At 42.5% G+C, this 21924-nt stretch overlaps 1 protein-coding gene across 9 annotated transcripts in view; it reads left to right on the forward strand.

The window, feature by feature from the left end:
• LOC117263777 (RNA-binding motif, single-stranded-interacting protein 3) overlaps nt 1-21924 on the forward strand; it is a 385852-nt gene that overhangs the window by 166181 nt on the left and 197747 nt on the right. For 6 of the 9 annotated variants that reach the window (XM_078175662.1, XM_078175657.1, XM_078175663.1 and 3 more), the window contains one exon: nt 5022-5179. In XM_078175662.1, coding sequence (XP_078031788.1) covers nt 5022-5179 — 158 coding nt within the window. The remainder of the gene's footprint in view (nt 1-5021; nt 5180-21924) is intronic. The other 3 variants (XM_078175660.1, XM_078175659.1, XM_033637426.2) reach the window with 1 other exon arrangement.

The following is a 21924-nucleotide window of genomic DNA, read 5'->3' on the forward strand; positions in this document are numbered from 1 at the left end:
GTAAACAGCAGTCACGGAACCGTCCGGAAAGAGAAACAAGCTCGGCTATTAACCTCCAGTGGGGCGACCGGAGGAAGCCAAGAGAGAATTTGATTTAAAACAAAAGAGAAGCAAACAGTTTTCGGTGGGAAAGCATGTGTGTGCTTGTGGGTTGAAGTTTCAGCCAGTGTGTGCTCGCTGATTTCACTCCCACGCTTGTGCAAGTTCACAAACTGACCCCAATGCATGTGCATACATACATTACACATGCAGACACACTAGCGTTTGAAGAGCCTGTTCTATTGGCAGCTCTTGTCCAAAAGTTGGACGACTTTTGCATTCCTCAAGTGTACGAGAGCAAAACTCTCTTTATACATGTTGCAGTTAATGAGATAAAAACAAAAACACACCATTAAATCCATAAGTCCAACATTAAACCCGTTCACCCCGTCCCACCATCCACCCAACAGTCACCATTCCTCTGAGATCGTCGGCACCGGTTCCCTTCTTAATCCCGGGGGGGGGACACTTCCGGTCCTTTTCTCCCTCCCCTTGGATAACCTAACTCTCTGTCTTCTCGCCCAACACTGTAAGTAATGGGCTGGTTTTGACCCTCCATGCCTCATTGTGTAAGATTTCAGCTTCTGACCTTAAAAAATGAAAGCAAATCGATAGGGCGGGACACATGAATTCCAAAGCCCAGGATGCAAGCCAAGCCTGGAGCCCAGGGAGGGAGGAGGAGGAGTAGGAGGAAGAGGAGTAGGCTGTGTGTATTACTGAAGGGCTAAAACAAAGAAAGACAGCGAGAAAGAGAGAGAGAGAGGCTTTCAATTAACCTTCAGCGCTGACAGCGACTCTGTAGCGTCTCCTGTTTGTGCTGCTGAATTTGTACGTGTCACACACTATGTTAAGTACTGTGTGTATAATTGAAGCTACAGTGGACTTTGGGAGGAAATAACACAAAGTGGGGGGGGGGCGTAAGGTGAAAGCCTCAAAGTCGAGGCTTGAACTGCAGCTGTGCACATTCCTGTGACTTTGAGTGGGAGAAAATAACTCCCATGGAGCACTCAAGAGATTAAGATTCCTCTATACGACTGCCACTACATGAAAACGTGAGTGACTGGAGACTAGTTCAGCTTTTTTTTTTTTTTTTTTTTTTTTTTAAACATTCTAGCCTGAGCAACCAAGGCCACCAAAACAGTGTGAGGCGCAATCTGCTGGAGGAGAGGGAGGAGTGGAGTATGTGCATGTGTCTGTGTTTTTCAATCACAGTAATAGACCTGACATTGAGACTAGACTCAAGTCACAAAAATGGCAATTTTGGACTTGAACTTAACTGCTGCTTGTTTTAACTTATGTGTGACAAGACTTGACAACAAAACTATTTTACTCTTGTGTTTAACTTTTCTGTATCAGAAAAAAAGAGTGGGGTTAGGACAGGAAATGAGGGAGAGACGCAGCAAACGCTGACCGGATTTGAACCAATGATGTTGTCCTCTCACACACAAAATGTACGTGCTAGTTGGCTGTTGACCATAGTCTTTGTGATGTGTTCAAGTGCAACTTTTTGGCCAGGAAAGAGGCGATGTGAGGGGACGCAACAGCCAGTCTTCATCACCACTAGTTCTTTGATGTTGGTGTGTCTGGGTCTTTAACCCTGCAGCCACAGGGCGGCACTTAAAAGCCGAGTCAGCGATTCTGCGGAAAGATTGTGGATATTTGAACTCAACACCCAAACAAATACACCCCTCCTGTCATGTGCCAGATTTACCATCCCTCTCGCTCCCACTGCCTTTCTCTTTGTACATCCATGGCATTTCAAAAGCTCAAAAGCCCCCCCACTGCTGATTGGCTGGAATAGTGTTGTGTAGTTTGGTCCGAGTTTTTATTTTGACAGATATTGGGATTGCAATATGAGTCGCAATTTCAGTGGCAACATTGCAAATGATAATTTTCGCATTTAATGGTAACTTTAAAAAAAAGATAATTAAGTATGCGGCCCGAGGTCAAGCCCCTGTGTTTGTTCCCCATTTACAGAGCTGTGCATGAACACTGGATTTCTTTTTAGCCGCAAAGGACAGCTAGCAGATCATGAGGAGGTACTCGCTGAATTTGACAAAAGTGTATTAGGTTAGAATCGCTGACTGCACCTTTAACTCCTTTAACTTAAATCCAGAACAATAAAAATGAATACTCTAACAAGAGGCCTTATATAGCCACACAGCATGTATTTTTAATTACTACGCCTGTGCCTAGAACCGTTGTGCTGTGCCTGAATAGTCTCAGCTCTGTAAAAAATACTATGAACAGCTTAGAAAGCAAAATATTCACACATTAAGGAGTTTTCATGTTTAACATTCAGAAACCTGAGATACTTTCATTGTTGCTTTGACTTTTCTCATGAAGACTTGTGACATGCCATGGACATGCCCTGCAGTCTGGCACTTGAGATTTGTCTGGAGTTATTTGAAAGTTCAGCTGAAGTTGCCCCAAAGGACTTAAAACAGCTCTGGTGATGCTGCGCCGTACATTACTTGCATGTGAAAAAGGTGTTTCTGTGTCATCACGTGGCATGTGTGTGCTCGTGTGTACAGTATGTGTGCGTCCGGCACAGTGAGTGGCTGCCCATCAGTTCCACTTAGCTCAGCGTGGTAATTGGCCGTCCAGTGATGGACGTGGCTCCCTCTTCACGCTCCAGGGACCCCGGCTCTTTGTCTGAGGAGTTGAGGCAACATGCTGGCATGGCACACACGCTTAAAATAGCGCATCAAATCAGCCATGCTTCGGCAGCCGCTGCTAACGTGTGGGGCGGATTGGAGGGCTAATGGTGTGTGTGTGTGTGTGTGTGTGTGTGTGTGTGTGTGTGTTTAACTGTGTGTGTTTCTCCAGCATGGTATGGGGTCTTTAGGTTCTCTCTGGGGAGGATGAGGGGTTAAGATGGTTAACTGGAGCTGGTGGTGGTATTTAGTCATGTCCCCATCTCTCCCTGACCATTTTTCTTCTTTCTGTTTGATCCATCACTCACTTACTTTATTGCAGTGTGCATCGTCTCTTCCCTCCTCACTCCCTCTCTTCTAGTCTCCCTCTCTTTCCGCTCATGCCCACAGGGCCCTGCTTCTCTCTTCCTGTCACTATGTGCAGTGTCCCTGCAATAGAGATATAAATGGGCTGTGAGCAGGGGGCCCTGACTCCTACACCATAAATCTACACTAACAGCACAACAGGCACATGAGGAGAGCAGAGGAGTAGAGAGAGTGGGGGAGAAAAAGAAAGGGAGGGAATCACATATCTAATTCACTTTGAATACATTTTAGAAGATAGAGATTATACTGAAAAAAAGACGTTCATATTGAGATGTTTATGAAATAGGCTGGAGAGGATTACTGCGTCAAGATATCACACCCTCTGAGGTGTAAATTGTTTTACAGTGTAATGGAATTGGTTTTGAGGGTATGAATAGTAAGCAGGAAGTTGCCGTCATTTAAAACTGTTGTAAGCTGCTGGAAGCCTTATGAACCCTAATTTCAGAGAGTCTCCTTGGTGAAATGTTGACTTAAAATGAAAAATGAAGAAATATTTGCACTCTTGACTCCAGTCTCATGTTTAGAAAAAAGACACTGACAGAGGAATTCAGATGCAATTCATTATTTTATACTGTACAAAAAGTGAGGTGAAAGTGAATATGCAGATACAGAATGAGGCATCTCATCTCAAGAGCTTTTTTCTTTACTTTTTTGTCGGTGTGCAGACCTTTTTATTTCTCCACATAAGAAATATTTTCCCTGAAATGTATTCTAATAATTCAAGGCTGAGATGGCTGAGAGGCTGGATGTTCTTTAACTTATTAATGGTATATCATTCAGGAATTGCCAGCTACTGTTTGTAAACAGTTAGCCAGCAAAAGTTAAAGCCACCCCCAGCTTTTTATGCTTGGCATTTGGTCTTGCTATGCTTGTGTTTCTTCGGCACTGTATCTGTAATTTTTGTAGCTTCCTCTCGGATGCGTGCTGCTTATAGTCTGGCACGTGGTCGCTACCTTTTCATAAGGTCCAGAACCTCAACTGTGGATGGAAGACAGCAGAGACTCTATATAAAATACACAGCCACACACTTATGGTGGGTCATAAGTCATAACTAGGATGAATTACTTATGTATATAGATATAGATATATCCACACATATTTTTTTAGGAAAAAAAATGTTCTAGAAATGTTGGTTTTAATGCCAGCTCTCACTGTATGAGTGAATCGTCTGTGATGTAAAGCCAAAGCTCACGATTTATGTGCTCACAGTCTACCGTCTGATCATCAAGCCACGACCTGAGTGCTCACACTGTACATGTAAAATAGACGATAAAACAGCCCGTCGGTCTGGCTATTGACAATAAAGATTTGTTTGAAAGCTCCAGCCAGAAATTTGTTTGCTAGCAGAGGCAGGTTCACAAAATTGTAGAGATGGACATACCAAAAAGAGCTTAAAAGTCAATTTCTGCAAAAGGAGTTAATTCAAGTTCTGTCGCTCTCACACACTCACACAAAAGTTAGCAGCATCAGCAAACTAGCTGGGTATCGGCTACACTGTACAATCGAGGCTCTCAAACACGAGAGTCTGATGATGACCGACCAAAATTTCTGATGTCAGAAGTTCATCTGAACATCTGATGGTTGGTCGGGAGCAGTTGACTGGGCTATGATCAGTCCTTGCTACCCTTCGGCAAATGCCAAACAAGGGACCAAATTTGGTCCAAAATGGGCTCAAATCCTACATTGTATGTCCAAGTTAAGTGACCCTACTCTCATCTACTCTCAGCCTCGCACCTAAAATGTATGCTCTGAACTGGTGGTGCCTGCTGTTTCTTCAAAAGATATATTTTTCCCACTCCTTCTCACACTTTCTCCCGTTGTCTCAGATATTGTATTTTTGTTCACACCTCACCTTTCAGCGTGTTCAACTTTTTCACTTATCATCCCACGTCATACAAGTTAAATCTTTGTTTAGCTCTTTGTGTTAAAGCTTTCCTCTCTTCACTTCTCTTTTCCCAGCAGCCCTATGCTCCACCCCCTCATCCCATGGCTCCTCCCAGCCCTAGCACCAACAGCTGCAGCCAGGGAGGGGCGGAGCAGCTCAGTAAGACCAACCTGTATATCCGAGGCCTGCCGCCTGGGACCACTGACCAGGACCTCATCAAACTCTGCCAACCGTGAGTACAGTTAAATACAGAGGTTCCACTGTCACACTTGTCAGTGCCACTTCAGGATGTAATTAACCATGATGTGCTTCTCCTGGCTGTATGTATTTAGCAATAGATATATATTTCTCCAGCTCATTATGTTACTGCTGCCTGCATAACCGTTATCCACCTTGATTTATTTGATGTGGAAACTTTGTTTCTACATTAATCTTCTCATATTCCATGTTAACTCTTTTTCAAATGATGTGGTCATTTTTCCTCTGCTGGAAAGCTAATATAATCATGATGGATGAGACGTCAAATCAATTCTGAATATATAGAGGCACTAATTTCAACTGTCGTCTTTAAAAACCCTTTAATAGAAACAAAATCTTAAGTTTAAAATGATAAAGATGTATAAAGACATCAAGGGAAAAGTTTTATGTGCTTGTCCCACAGCCCAAAGTCTAAGTCAAATGGGGAGGTTACCCTGACAGGATCACATATCAGTAACTACCTGAATAAACAGCTGATGGACTGGAGACACACGAGACATTTTATGTAGAGGATGTTGTACTTAGGCAAGATGGAAAACCAATTTGCGTCTGCAGCGTTTTACAGTAGCTGTAGCTCATGGGCATCAAACCATGAAGCTAACAGCCAAGTCAGATGTCAATCAAAGCAGGTCCACCTGGCCACCAGCTGAAGTCAGCTCGCCAGCCCAAACTGGTTCATTCTTTTCTGTCTGTAGTTGAGTAATCAGTCACCTGCTTAACTTGACCAAACTACTCTACTTTTTCTCCTTTTGGAAGAAAAGATCATAGATTTCAAAGAGAGTTCAAGAGACGTATTGTAAGATATTCAAAGGGACAGTTTGCCCCCAAATCAAAAATACATATTTTTCCTCTTCCCTGTAGTGCTCGTTATCAGTCTTGACTCTTTTGGTGTGAGTTGCCGAATGCTTAAGATATCAGCCACAGAGATGTCTGCCTTCTCTTGAATATAATGGAAGTAGATGGCATTCGGCTTGTGGCTTGTTCTGTTTATTCAAGAGAAGGCGGACATCTCTACGGCCAATATCTCCAACACTCTGCAACTCACAGCAATACAATCAAGACTGACAAATAACACTATAGGTCAGTGGAAAAATCTGTATGTTTGATTTCAGGGGTAAACTGTTCCTTTAAAGTAGATTTGAGACACAAACTTTGACTCCAAAGTTATCATCTTGGTAGACAGGTATTGGTGTGTGGATACAAATGACATATGAAAGGTCTTAAATGCCAAACTGATCAAACTTAAAAAGTTCTCCTCTGAGAAGAAAATTGCAGGCATGAAAAAAAGATCCATGTACAATACCTTGCACACCCCATTAAACGGCTACCAAGCGAGTGCTTTTTTAGGGACACACACAGAAAGGTACTCATAAAGCTCTGCCAAATGTTCTTGATAGAGAAAACACACACACACACACCTGCCTGCACACAGCTCAATAAGGCCTAATAAAGCTTAGATTGGACCACCTCCCTCAGGAATCACAGACCAAGACCTCATCAAGCTGTAACACACAGTCACAGGGGCTTTCTTTTCTCTCAGTGTCTTTGTCTCTCTCACACACACACACACACACACCCACACACACACACACACACACACGGACACACACAAGCAGCTTTGTTCGGCTCCATTAGGCCCTTTCACTTCTAAAATGGTGAAAAGGGGGTCAAGATCATTAATGGAGACAAGGCCAGTAGATTGTGAAATACAGGCCATGAGCGAGTCTGTCTGGTTGCATAACCTTTTCTTGGCCATATTTCCAGAAATGTCCTGGTCAAACGTGGCCAATTATTCAGTGATCCTTTGGAGACGGGAACATGCTGTCCAGTATATTTGGTAATGCTCCCGGTAGCTGTGTCATAAGTCATGCATTTATTCTTGATACTGACCCATCAAAATTCCATTAGCCTGAGAGGCGGCCCCGATAAGATTTGGAAAAGCACTCAGCATTTTGACATTGCATATCTCTCGCTTAGCTCTTGCATTAACCCAGTTGTACAGAGTTGGACAGTTTCAATTTCATTTCTAATTCTATATGATCTTGAATATTTTGAGCCTAACTATTTGGAAGGGCAAACCATCTCACAGCTTATGTAAAATACCCTGGCAGTGTGCATGTTTGTGACTGTAGATTTGCATTCTAATATATAGCTTTTCTTCCATGTGGCATGGAAAGCCACTGACTTAGTCTGTTATTGCTCGGATCTGCCGTGCTGTCCTCTAGTGGCTGTCCTCTTGTTCAGCTGTTTCCACGGCTCCTCTCTCCCTCTTCTTATATCTCCCATCCTTCCCTGTGTGTGTATCGCCTGCCTGAGAGCCCCCAAGGTTGCCCGAGGTGTGCTGTGCCAGTGAAAATCCAATGCCACTGAAACTTTAATTAGCCAGACTGTGTTTCAGTGGCAGGCGGGTGGCAGCATTCAAGAAAAGGTCATGCGACTGTTCTGCAGTCTGCAGCACCCTGGGTCCCCCTCAGGTTTTTTCCCACATGCCCATCCCCCCCCCCAGCACCCAGCGCCTCCTCTCCTGGCCCTGAGCCCCATCAGCTCTCCCTGATTGGGTTGAGGGCCCGCGTTTGTTGTGTCACACACAGTGAAAAGCAGCTCTTGCCACCCTGGATCAACACTATCTCAAAAGCAAACATGCTGCCGCCAAACTGACGAATTCTTGACAGCGGGCCATATCGTAGCTGCTGATTGGAGGCTGTTGCACACCGCCTGAGAGATGCCAAAAAACTAAATGCCGTCTACTGTGGTTGTAACCCTGTCCTTGTGAACTCTAATATTTCTCTGCCAAGATCCTGTCACATTTTTAGTAACCCTCATCAAGGCCTCTCAACCTCCCAGAGTTCACGGTCCTTACTTGAAATACAGAAAAACAGAAGTCTGAATATCTAGATATAAACAAATACACCAAATCTGTTGGCATGTGATGTCATGTCATTGTTGTTGAAGCCTGCTTTAGCTGGCTTCCAGGTAACTGAGCCTTAAAGGGATGGTTCAGACTTTTTGAAGCGGGGTTGTATTGGGTACTTATCCATTTACATTATATTACTTACAGTAGATGTCTGAAGAGCAGGCTGGAGTCCGACATGGAAGTTAAGCAATCTACTGCTGCTGTGGAAGGATCTGCAACAAAACATATTTTAGCCACCTAAAAAAATCAATACCAGTTTAAGTGTATGCTATATTTAGAATATTTTTACAGCTTTACTTTAATGTCGGATAGTGATTTCCAACGAGAGAATGATGCTCTTGTATTGCTCTCTTCAAAGCCAGACTCCATTGAGAAAAACAGTAATATAACACTGTTGAACATGGGAGCTGCTGGTCTGCCACTGCTTCAAGCAGTTAATTTGTTTGTTTTATTGGATGACTTTGGTGCTTTAAAGGGTTAGTTCAGATTCACCAGAGTCACAAAATAACACAAACTGATTGAAGTAGCGGTAGACCAGCCGCTTCCATGTTCAGCAAACTAGAATCACTGTTTTTGTCAATGGAGTCTGGTGGCTTTGAAAGCACAGATCTGGAGCCCTTAACAGCTTTCTCATCGGAATGGACTGTCTGACGAAAAGATAAGGCAGTGAAAATACTCAATACAGCATACACTGTAACTGATACTGATTTTTTTTTTTTTTTTTTTTTTTTTTTTTTTTAGGTGGCTAAAATAAGTTTTGCTGACCCCCATCCACATTGCTTAGTTTCAGTGTTGGACTCCAGCCTGCTTCTCCAAACTGAGCGCATGCCAACTGACATTTACTGTTTGTGATATGCTGATTATGCATGATACCCCATACACCTTCACTTCAGAAAATCCAAACTATCCCTTAAAGCTGCATACACACAAACATGCAGTTTCAGTGACTGATTATGTGATTGTTTAGTTACCAAGGCCAAGATTTCTTTGTGACCAGCCACCTTATTCAACCTCTCTGTGGTCACTGGGAGAGAAAAGTAAAGACCGAAGAACGCCAAAGTTCTCACAGCGGTTGGAGCTACATGCCGAGAGCTGTTGAACGAGTAATTAAATGGATTCGGGTGGGTGCTTAATCTCTGTTTTATTCAGCTGGCTGGATGTTGGGTTCTCCGCAGCCGTCAGCCTGATATATGGGTGTAGAGGAGAGGCCAAAGGAGTGGAGTGGGGATTTGTTGGCTAAACACCCAGAGAGTGAGAAGCCTTCCCACTTGCCTAGTTGTATGAGTGGATGGATGGAAGGACGGATGGATGGATAGAACAGCCGTTACTGTGAGAAAAATTCCTTGGCTTAACCATCCAGGTTGAGGCACAGGGCCAACCCTAAGCCCAGCACCAACCTCTTCCAACCCAAAGATCATTGCAGCCAGCACCCCAAACACTTCAGGGCAAAGCAGACTTTATAACCTGATTCACCAGCCAGCTATAAGGCAGCACCCACATTTTTCTTGTTTGCAATCCACCACCCAGGAGAAGCATAGAGAGGATGGAAGCAGGTTGTTGGATAAAAGGTTGAAAGGAAGAACGAGATGGATTTCTTTTTTTTTTTCTCCTTTACGAGGGCCCACACCTGGAATAACAGGGACAAAGCAGTTCACATTTTCTCTGCCAGCAGCTCGAATCCATAATTCAAACTGCCAAGAAAGCAAAGGACCCGAGAGGTCCCTAAACCCCCAACTCCTTGCTCCTCCTCTTCTTCCTCTTCAGCCCTACCTCCTTCTCATCTGCTTCCTCCTTTCCCCTCCTTCTCCTTCTGGTTCTCTTCACCCAATTTCAGTCATGGCCGAGCCGCAGCTGCGCCCCTCATTCGCACTGGCTTTCGCTTCCATGCCACGGTCTGATCAAACGAACACAGCGAGCCAAATCAAGAGCTAATCACCACCAATTGTCCAAATAACCTTTCCCGTGTGTGCTGAGGGAGTGGTGGAGGGGGAGCTGGAGAAGGAGTTGAGGAGAGGAGAGGAGAGGAGAGGAGGGAAAGAGCCATAAGGTATGCTAAGTAGAGGAGGTGAGGGGAAGAGAAGGGAGGGGTGACCCTGGGACCACCTGTTTTTATGGAGCAGAGGCCCGGGCACTCAACAGTGCCACATTATCCCTAATGACTCTCTGAGGTCCAGTGTTGACATTAGCTGCCGAGCTATCAGAGCCAGCCTGTCCCATGGCTCTATTTCAAAAAACTGACACATGGAGGAAGAATTAGAAGCAAAAACGCTCCAGTCCAGCATCAAAGTCCTAAATTTTCATCAGCCTTTCCACTAGTACAGTTACACAAGACAGACACATTGGCAAGTTTTATCTGCCTATTTAGGATATTACAAACATGAGATATACATACACCGATCGGCCAAAACAGTGAAACCAATGACAGGTGACGTGAACAACATTGATCATCTTGTAACAATGCAATGCTCTGTTGGGAAACCTTGAGCTCTGACATTCATGTGGATGCCACCTGACATGCTCTACCCACCTAAACACCAGTGCAGACAAGGTACCCCCCCTTATGGCAGCGGCACTCCCCAGTAGCATTGCCCGCCCCCCCCCCCCCAGGAGTGGCCCAAGGAACATGACAGAGACCTCAAGGCATCAACCTGGCATCCAAATTCCCCAAATCACAGTCTGATCAAACATATGTGGGGACGTGCTGTTACCCCACTTCACAACCCACAGGACCCAAAAGATCTGAAGCCAGTGTGTTGGTGCCGGACACTATAGGACACCTCCCAGAGGTCCTGTGTCCATGCCTTGACAGGTCAAAGCCAAGTCTGGTCCAAGGAGGACCCACTGCGGATCGGGGGTACCTCTGGGGTACCAGCACATCCCTCAAATGTTCCACACCCAGGTGAAACAGAAACCTGCGTCCAGAGGAAAAGCCCTGCTTTTTAGCTTGGTGTTTAGTTGCTTTTTAATAATCAAAATTTAGAGATCCTTATCAATTTTTTTTCTGCATGTTCTGGGTTCATGTTACAGCAGATGCAACATTTTCCAACTTTAGAATTTGTGTCAGTCGTGAAAATTCAGTATTGGTTGAGTTCTAATCTAAACAATGTATCTTTTGCTTACTCACCTACATTTCTGTTATCCCAGTTCCTCTCCCTCCCAACCCAAACACACCCTACTCTCGTCAACCATGTTGTCATGTTGTGCGTCACTCAGGGCAGAAAGAGATAGTGGTGCTTAACCTCTGAAAAGCAGCCACAGACAGCCACAGGAATGCCCAAACTAAACTACTCCTACAGCTACAGCTTCACACTGAGTAGAAGCATCTGCTGTTCCTGGAACCAGAACTCTCCTTACCCACTTTTTCTATGTGTGAACGCCTTCCTCGCTCTCTCACTTCCTCCCCTTTCTGTTTCACTCTCCACTTTTTCTTTGCCAGTGTTATCCTCTGTTACGCTCTCTCCACTCTCCATGTTTCCTTTCTCCCTCCTCTCTCTCATCTGCCCCCTCGCATCTCTTCATCATGTTAATCTCTCCACTGCTCTGCTCCAGCAGTAGTGACATAGTCAGTTCACTGGCTGGGCCAAACTGACTTAAATGCAACGTCTTTTTCCTCCCCAAACATCGATTTCAGAGCAAGGGTGAGCAGAGAAGCTGATTTGGCCTAAGGCTGTTTTTGTGAATTATTTATCCCCCCATTACTGTATACATGACAGTTTGCCTATTTAGAGGCTGGAAAGAACCTCTCTTTCAATTTTGCATTGAAGCCGACTATTAACAGTTAATGCTCTAACAATAATTTTCTTGAACAGCGTTTTTAGTTATTTAGCTTATTTAGTGTGACTTTAGGGCTTCAATTTACACAAAACACACACAGTCATTTAGAAACAGTCAAGCTTTCTGGCTGCAGTTCACCTCCGTTTGCCTCCAGGAACTAATACCAAAAACCATAGCAACCAATCCAGTTGTTGCTGTAACACGTTGGTCTGAAAGCCCCCCCACCCGCTGTGCTTTGCATTCTGTCTGACTCCTGTTGTACAGCGGAGGACGGTTTCTCTGCTCCAGCAGAAGCTGCAGCAGAATCTCCGGTGCAACAAGACTGATTGACGTCAGGGACAAAACCTGAGATCTCAGGACTCTCTGGCTTTAAATCACTATCCCACCCTCCTTCCCTCCTCCCTATTTCCCTCTACTGACTTCCCCTTTCATTTGAAGCAGTGTCTAGAAAGCAGAAGCAGCAGCAGCACAGATGAGATGTGTTCATTTGTGCGTGTCAGACAGCAGTGCATGGCATGAGGGTTTGACAGGTTGGACACTTCCAAACAAACAGGGGCTATTCTGCAAGGCTGGCTCTGAAGATGACTAGTGTGTGTGTGTGTGTGTGTGTTTGTGTTTGTGTGTAAAAGAAAGAGGAGATTGTAACTAGCTGCCCTCAGAACAACTGGCTAATGCTTCCTGCTGTCACTTACTATTTCTCTGGTCTTTTCTTGGTACACACTCTCGGTTAACACACGCTACCAGTCTGTAGTTCACTTTCCCAGGCTCAGTCTGAGAGCATCATGTCTCTGTGGTGAGCATATTTCCAGCCTAAACTGCGTTATCTTTCTAAACTTTCTCTAACTATACATCCTATAAGAAAGTCCAGTATCCTATGCCATTACTCAATTTCAAGTATGAGTTACAATTGAAACAAAAACACAAAGATAAATGAATGAAATGAATGAACAAAGAAACCACAAGAATAAAATCATAGCAGATGGTTGATATTTCTGAGCCATACCGATACTTGGTTGACAAGGACATCCTTAAGCATGCTCATTAGCAGCCCAGTCGCAAGAAGAAAAATGTTGGCATTGGATGTTTCTTAACGGATATATTAAGTTTCTGCATTTCATATGTATCATATCAACAATTTTAAAAGGATGTTGTTACGATTCCATGTATATGAGCTGACTTTGCCCTTGGGGGGTCGAGGGGACAGTGGATAGCGTGACACTTGGGCGAGACAGCTGCCAGATCACTGCAGACCACGGTATGATTACCGTCTTGGGAAATATTGTGGTTTTACTGTAACACAGTATTATAGGACTATTATTATCAGTTAAAATGATCCTTAAATGAATGAAAACAGGAGGGTTTTTTTGGTTGAACAAATGTTTTATTACTATAATTGCAACTAGAAACCATTTTTAAATGGAAATACGTGTAAAAAGTCTCCCTTTTGAAAGTAGCTAGGATAAAGATTAGATTCTCCATCCAGTTGCGTTTTTTTCAATAATATAAATGAATAAATGTACATGGTATGGTAACCATACATTTTTATACCACAGTATACCTTGATACCGGTATGCTGCTGCAACCTTTCCAACAAACAACTAAAGCAGTTGTTTTTTAACGAGACATAAGCTGCATTTCCAGCTGTCATTGTGCAGTTAAAAGTGGGTTTTTTGAGCCAAAACATGATCCTTACCTAACCACAACCAAGTTCTGCAGGTATTTTTTTGTGTGCCTAAACATAACCACAGTGTTGTTAAAATGTAAAGAAACATAAACGCAAAAATATCCGCTACATAATTACATAAAAATACTGCATATCTGTGGTGTGCAAACACATACAATGCCAACATTTATTCTGGCGATTAGGTTGCCGTTGAGTCCAGATGGGTGGCAGGGTCAAGTGAAGAGCACCAAAAATTTCCACCTCCTCTAGGGCAGAGCACCCACTTAAATCCCCTGAAGGTGACCACAGGATAGAGACTTTTAATAGAATAGCGTGACGTTTTGAGAAATGTTTGAGAGTCATATAGGAATTGATACCACTTTCATATCTGTTCTTCAAATATGAAGCTCTAATTAGCAGCCAGTTAGCTTGGCTCAGCGTATAAACTGGAAACGCAGCACCTCTAAAGCTGTCTTAGTAAGTAACTGTTTAAGTAGTACAGAAACTAATGTATGAAAATGACAAGTTGCAATTTAGGGAGGGACTTTTTCTTGGCTTAGAGCGTTAGGTATGTTTACATCCCCCTTCCATCCTCTCCACGTCCACATGGAAAGGAGTTTCTTTGTTAGCACTTTTTGCCATTCCATATCCATATCTAATCTCAACCAGTCTAAACTTGTTTTCTGCGAAAGGTGAATGCCCGCAGCTCAGAAAAATTGCCTTTATTTAGAAAAAAGCTTGATTACATCACAGTGCTGCATTTGAAAACCGTCCGACTGCCTTTGAGAACATTCATTTTTGTTGCTGGATCTCCAGTTTTATGTGTTTGTTTTTTAAAATTTCAATACTTTTACCGCTTTCTGTTTTTTTTTCCTTTATGTCCTTTTCTGTTTTGATTCGTCCTTTTCCTTCTTTCTTTTTACTCTCCTGAACAAAAATGACAAATTCCAAATTCATTAAATTGTGGTACTCTATTAGACTTTTTTTTCATATCAGAGCCAATCCATTCTGTACTTGATCGATGTGGGGAAGTGTGGTTAATTAATTCCATTTATCTTGAAATGTATAATTTTGGCAAAATTTTGAATTTTGTATTAATTTAATCATAAAAAAGAATGGGTTTTAGATTATTTATAATAAAGTGACACAGCAAGACATAGATGAAATACATTAAAAGGAATACAAATGGACCAGATTTAGCAGATTGATCCAGTCTCATCTCAAGCGACACAGACCAAAATTGGAGGAACAGTTACCTGATGGAGGCTATCTGAATTTTAAAACTTTCTTTTATTGAAAGTCCCTTAATGCGAAGATAAATTGTTTTAAATTTAACTCTCCAGCAATGAATTCTGAACACATGCTAAAACTTTTAAATCACCTTCTTTTCCCTTATAAATTGCCTGTCTGGAGCCCAGTGGCTGTGTTGCTGCTTGCAGCTATAATCTATTCCTATTATAAAGGGAGGTGGGGAAGTTTGAATGGTTCTAATCAACTTGTCATCCATTTCACACTTGCCAGGTGAAATGAATGTTCATGAAAAGAAATCACATCAGTGGGGAAATAAAGAAAAATTGAAATCAGAATAGTTGATGACAACTAATGACCACAGAGAGAGACCATGGCCAACTTCAACAGACGGGTGCGATGACACACTGCAGGGCCAAAGTACTGCGGTCACTTAAACCTGTAGGAAATAAATGGACTTCAAGATGCACGTTGATTATGTTATTTTAATCTACCAGATTATATTTACTGTGTATATGCCGCCAAAGTAAACTAGATGTTCTGCAGTGTTGCCAGTGTGTGCTTTCGCCCAGTGAATGTAACATTTGTTGAAGGAGAGGAAATGAGAAAAGAAAGAGCAGCCACTCAAGGCCGGATTACCTTTCTGTTCCAAGATGCTTCCCACATTTAGAGACGTTAAAGGTTTGAGAGTAAACATTTGGCAGTTTACCGCAAACCCGCCAACAAAACACTGGGGGAATCCCAGCACCTAAAAAAACATGGTGAAATTCTGCCAAGAAAAAGATAGAGTGCTAAAGCCAAAAAAGGAATTATCCAATTTGTTGAAGCGTTTTTGATTTATTGCTGCTCATGCTTGCCAACACAATGTTTTGATATTTATACTGTAAAGCTTTTATAATTTAGACAGCATTATCCTTTAACAAAAGTGTAGAATACTCTGCCATAACTATGGAATACTTCACCATATACCATACATCATATACAGTACCATACCAGACAATGTAATTAGCCTGGCAGCCTTTAACTCTGATCCAACAAACAAGTTTTGTGCTTATGACAAGTCCGACTTTGGACTCACTTTGCTAAAACGTGTCACAGTCTCCATGCAGTTCCATGCTGGGATAAAGATAAAGGCCATTACCACCAACCTGTCAGCTCTGAGGCTCAGAGGTCATGAGACGAAGTCACTGATATTAACTCAGAGTAGGTGGAGTGAACAGCTGCTCTGCTCCCTGCCAGGTGTCCATCAGGATAGCTCTGCCCTCCTCTGTTTATTCTTCCCACTGCGTCTCTCTGTGTCATCACATTCATTTGTCTGTCTCTGACAGTTTTTGGTCTCTTTCGAAATATCTGCCTTTTTTTCTTTTTCTTTGAACTTATTTTAGCCACAGACTTTCTTCTTATTTTACCGCTCTCTAAAAATGTTTCCTATTTATGAGTGCTGTGCTGTTTTTTTCTGCTTTTTGTCCTTCACGCAGATCCAGGCTTGAGATTTGAAATGTTAAGGTGTTAGTAAACAGTTAAAATACATGCAGTAATTTCACTTGGAGATTGGAAGTTCTAACAACAGTTTTGCCGTTGTATGTCCCAGATGCTGCTCTTAGTCTAGTTTGTCTTTGCAAAAGTGCAAAACATAAGAAATGAAAAATAAATAAATAAAGACATATTTGAAGCTTAAGGTTAGCTACATCCATATGGATTTTCAGTAGTCGCATAGCAACTGCAGCAGCAGCGGCATCTCACACGTACATCTGTTTAATATTTCTATCCGAAAAGATGCCCGGTGGACAGGAGGCCTGACCTCTGTTTGAGCCACAGAGACATACGAGCTGTGGGACACCTCAGCTGCTTTAAGATGGGATGACTTTCAAGGGCAGCTGACACACACTGCTTTTATACAGCAAGATGATTCCTGCTGATCTCAGTCACAAGGCGTACACATGCACTTATATCATTAACTTATATATATGCAAAATTCACACAACATAATTTCCTTTTCTTACTCTATTGTGTGAACACCTGAGTGTTTGTGCGTGCTATTTGTCTGAGATTTTCCATTTCTATCTGTCATCCCATTTATATCTTGCTCTCTCCTACATCCTGTTTCTCCTTTTTATCTTTGATATAAAAGTATAAAGAAGTCATGTTTCTCTTCCATCTTTTTTTTTCCCTCTGCTCTGTCCTCTCTGTGCGTCTGCCACGGTGACACCTGTCTCTTGCATTAGCATCAAAGACTTAACAAAAACAAAACACATCCTATAAAATTGTTGGTTATCTCGAGTGTTGATAGAATAGGTGGAATTTTCATGATATGTGCAAATACTTTCACTGATGATTTGAGCAAACCAAATACTGGTTCTACCGACAGCTGGCTAGAAAACAGTGATGACTTGGTCAGTCCTATTCCAAAAAGAAAAAAAATCCATACAATTGATATCTTAAAGGGGAACACCACTTAAATTAGGAATTCCAATATGTTAGTTCTATGGTCATGGAAAGTTGAATCAATATTTGTGAACATAAGCTGCCCCTTCTCAAAAACGAAAACCAGAGAAGTAAGTCTCAAACTTGAGATGCCATCAGAAGTCTGGTGCTGCTCCATAGACAAAGGCTGTGTCCAAAATTCAACACTAATATGCTACTTAATAAGGTTAAACAGTATGAGAGATTTTTTAGTATGTTCAAAACCTAAGTATGAAACCAATAGTAAGTGACATGCACACAATTTCCAATGAAATATTGCAATGGACACTAGGCCGTATCAATATCCCACAGTGCAGTGTGATCCATGACAGTGCTCAACACACACGTGTGTTGTGACCTCTCTCGACCTCCGTAGACATCTCTCCCTTGACCAAGCGAGACCTGACAGGCACATGTTTCATGTACTTACCCATTTGTAGTGCTAAATATTAATTCTCCAAGCGTTGGAATAATCACTGGCGCGCAAACCTGTCCACCCTGGGCTTTGGGTCCAAAATCACTTCTTCTTTTTTGGGGTTTATTGGAGCTTTGCAAACACGGTGCACTACCGCCACCAACTGTCCGAGTGTGGTTTGTATTTTGACGGGACAGCAGCTACACGAACGCATCGCTTGCGGTGTAAATGAGGCCTTAAAGATCCCACTTTGTTAGGTGTAACATTTTTTTAATTATCTTTAAATTGCCAGTTGCGCTGAAGTTGACACAGGTTACAATGGTTATGCATCTTACGCAACGAGACTCTTACGAAATGTCGTGATAATTACACCTCAGTTCGTTTAAAGAAATACATACAGTACTACTAGTTATTCTCATAAAAGTATGTTGAAAGATAGCAAACACATTGGGAAGGTAGTGCGTAGTATGTGATTTCTAAAACGAATGAATGGGAGCCTGTTTTTTTGGACCCTTTTTTTTATACCTAAATGAGCTTTATTCTATTGTAATATTCTCACTTCTATAACAGAAACGTACCCATATACTGAGAACATTCCCCTTAGTGCTCTCAGTGTCATCTAGAACACCTTGAATCATGAATTGTCTATGGACCAGCTCTAAACATTACACCTAATGACATCTCAAAATTGAGTTTTAGCACTCAAGTTTTTGGATTTGGGAGAGAGCTGTTCATGTTTACTAATACTTTTGGACTGTCTTCGCTGAGTTCCCCTTTCAATAACAAGACGTTACTAGAGATTGGCTCATCTTACAAACTTATTATCACTGTTTCGTCAGCTGAAATTGGTGTTAAGGTTGTCACTACCTGAATTAATGGGTAGAAATAATATATTTGAATGCTGCTCTCTGCTACTGACAAAGACACTAGTGTAACCATTACACATTTTTCAATAAAACCATGCTCCTCTTAGGCTTGTGAATCCCCTCCGGAAAATATTTGCTGCACGGAGCAAATAGTAAATCTGTATGGCGGGTGCACCTGCTTGTACATGAGAAGAACTTTTAGTGCAGCACCTTTTCTTTTTCAGTTACAGTATCTACCTTCTGCTAATTATTTTGCGTAAAGGCCTACAAGAGGTGATAAATTGAGGTTATTGTTCTCCACAGTGTGCCTTTTGCACCTGCCTTATTACTTTGCACAGGTGCGCCGAAGGTGCTGAACAGGAACTGAGGCAGATTTTTCTGCTTTTATACAACTCATACAGTCTTACAGATGAACACAGTAAAGCCTAACCCTTATTCTTTTTGCTTATTTTGTTTTTATTTCATCAAAGAGTGAGGGCTCAAATTGTATATGCATTATACAGTATTTAAGTCTTCATCTGTAGGCACAGATGGACAGTCATATGCAGCTTTGTGTGCGCACACAGGCACAGACACACACTTGCACCTCACCAAGCATATATGCAAAGACATTCAGAGAGCACAGATGGGAGAGAGTGGTCTTAGATCCTAGTTCAGGTTTCATCTACCTACTGTTCAAGGCATTGCTGTGTTGTGTAATGGCAAAAACACACACACACACACACACACACACACACACACACCCACAGTTACAAACCTTTGGAGAGTACCTCCAAAGACTGAGGGCAAGGTCTCAGCACAACACTTGGGTGGTCCCTCCGTTCTTTCCAGCACTGTGCTTTCCTGTGTACCAGCAACACCACAGTGACGTGTTGTGGTTCTGGCCAGCTCTCCCTCTGCCCACATACAGCAAAGAGCCACTTCACTTTCCCAGCTCTGATGACGGAAATGAAATACGCCTGGATCGTTTCATCCAGCGAGAGAGCGAGAAAAGATAGAAATGCAGCGCTGGGATGTCACTTGTGTGTGCATGCAGCTGCCCTCTTAAAAACGTAGCCGAGCTTTCGGCTCAGCTTCAATTTTATCGCATTTCAGTGCCCAGACAGCTGTCAAACGAATGACATGTTTTACATCCACTACAATTTGTACATTTCATCAGCCTAAAATAGCTCATAAGGCTTCTATTTTTTATAGGCGGTTTCATTTCTGGCGTCTTCTTTTCTTAGGGTTGATCCGATGTTGCATCAGAATGATTGCCATGGGATTCCTATTAGGAGGGAGGAGGAAGAGAGAGATAAAAGGAGAGAAATGAAGGATACAGAACAGGAACGAGAAATGGAGAGGATGGTAAAGAGACATTAGGAGAGAAAGAGAGGGAGCAAGAGAGAGGAGAAGATTTGTGAGGAGGAGGGAGGACCGAGGGCCAGCGGAGTCAGAGATAAGAGGCTGCGAGAGTGATTGAAATAGGATTAGTGGAGACAGGCTCTGCATCCCTGGCCACAGCATCACAGTGTTAAACCTGTGCTTCACAGGGACTGCCTCTGTCACATCAAAGCCTCCCCAGGCCTGCCTGGCAGAGAGGCGAAGGAGCCACCAGCAGGGTCGTCCACAGCCACACACACGCCACATACATGAACAGGCTGATCACATTCGCCATCCGTCTCTAGTATGCCTCCATTATGGGCAGGAAGCTGGCTCCTTCCACCTTGCCTTTTCATCTCGCTGCAGTGTCTTTGTGGTGTGTATTTGGACCGCGGAAAGGATGCATTGATGAGCCATCTTTAACATTTAATGAGGCAAGCAGTGATGAGTTGGCATTGGAAAGCTACTGTCTCCTGCTTCCCCAGAGTCCAAACAAAGTTTTAATGAGAACTTTTCCCCCAATTTGTGCCAAAAGCACTGAGCTTTTTAACTGCTTCCCAGACTGAAAGCATACAAATTTTTTCACTTAAGTACTGAAGCAAGGGGGGACACCTGTGTTCAAATAAACAGACACGCATGCAGGAACAAACACAACAGCTAGCTCAGTGACTTGCAAGTAAAGCTTGGCAAGAAATCAATATTGTGATATAAGATTCAATATAATCTCTGATTTGATTATATTGTTGACATATTTCTAAAATCTTATCGTTTCAAGGTGTTTAAGGTTGTTTTATAGTTAATTTATACACTTTTCTGACCCTATTTGAGTGTTCTAGCTCAGTTAAAAGAGAAGTGGTTGTCATATTTACATTACTATTCATTTTTATATTGTATATTGATCATTGAGGCATTTATTTTAAAGTCAAGATGAAGTGCCTTTTTAACCCTTTCAGATAACATCCCAAGCTGTATTGTGCACCCATATGACAATACATACCAAAAAAAACCATCATGTTTTCCTCCTGTAAAGCAAAATATGATGTTTGCTCACGTAAGCTAGTACCAATTTCAACCGTAAGTTAGCTAGTAACAGCATGGTACATCAGTGTGTCTTTGGGCATGCACCATCTCAAACCGTATGTTCTGTTTTCCCAAAATATTGTGGTTACAAGCCTAGAATTTATTCACTTTGAAAAAGGTGTTACGAGAGACAGCTCCAGATTATGTACAGTGGACTGCCTAAGCAACTACATCGAGCATACGGTGGGCTTTGTCTCTCTCTGTCAGACAGATACTACTGTCTTACCTGTCAAATCAAATTCATTATTATATGACATTATTACATGTCCTAAATGCATATCCTGTTGTACATGGAAATACGACTCAGTACTGCCCCCTTGAAACGAAAGCCTGTTTTCCGACAGCCTGCTATCCCCAAAACAAACATACATTGCTTCAAAGTTCCATTTCTTAGAAAATACACACTCTCTGCAGTTACTTTCAGTTTTCCAGTGGCATTTGAGCCACCAATCACGGTGTTTTTACCAACCCTTTGTGGTGTTTCTCAGCTGCCTTTGAGCCACTGATCTCAGGTCTTTTTGTTGACCCTTCAGTTTGAGTTTGACGCCCTGAACCTGGGTGTTTTTCACTGAGCCATCCCTGTGTTTCAAGCGACTTTGTGTCACCAGACATGGGTATTTTGAGCCAAAATATGATCTTTTCCAAACCATAACCAAGTGGTTTGAATGCCTACACCTAACCACACATTCACCACAGCACTGATGACGAATGCAATGAATCCATGGTTTACAGAAACATACAAAACAAACACTCTTTCTTGCGATTGGGTTGTCTAACTGTAGGGAGTGTGCATTTTTCAGAGAAACAGGGCTTCAGAGCAGCTGTTTGAGTGTATGTTTTTGGGATAACAGTCTGAAGGAGAAAAGGTCTTTCAATCCAATGAGATATTTTTTCAGACTAATTTTTGGGCCATCGGAACAATGTTCAGTCCCCA

This window comes from Epinephelus lanceolatus, chromosome 16 (assembly GCF_041903045.1).
Source record: "Epinephelus lanceolatus isolate andai-2023 chromosome 16, ASM4190304v1, whole genome shotgun sequence".
Classification (NCBI taxonomy): Eukaryota; Metazoa; Chordata; class Actinopteri; order Perciformes; family Serranidae; genus Epinephelus; species Epinephelus lanceolatus.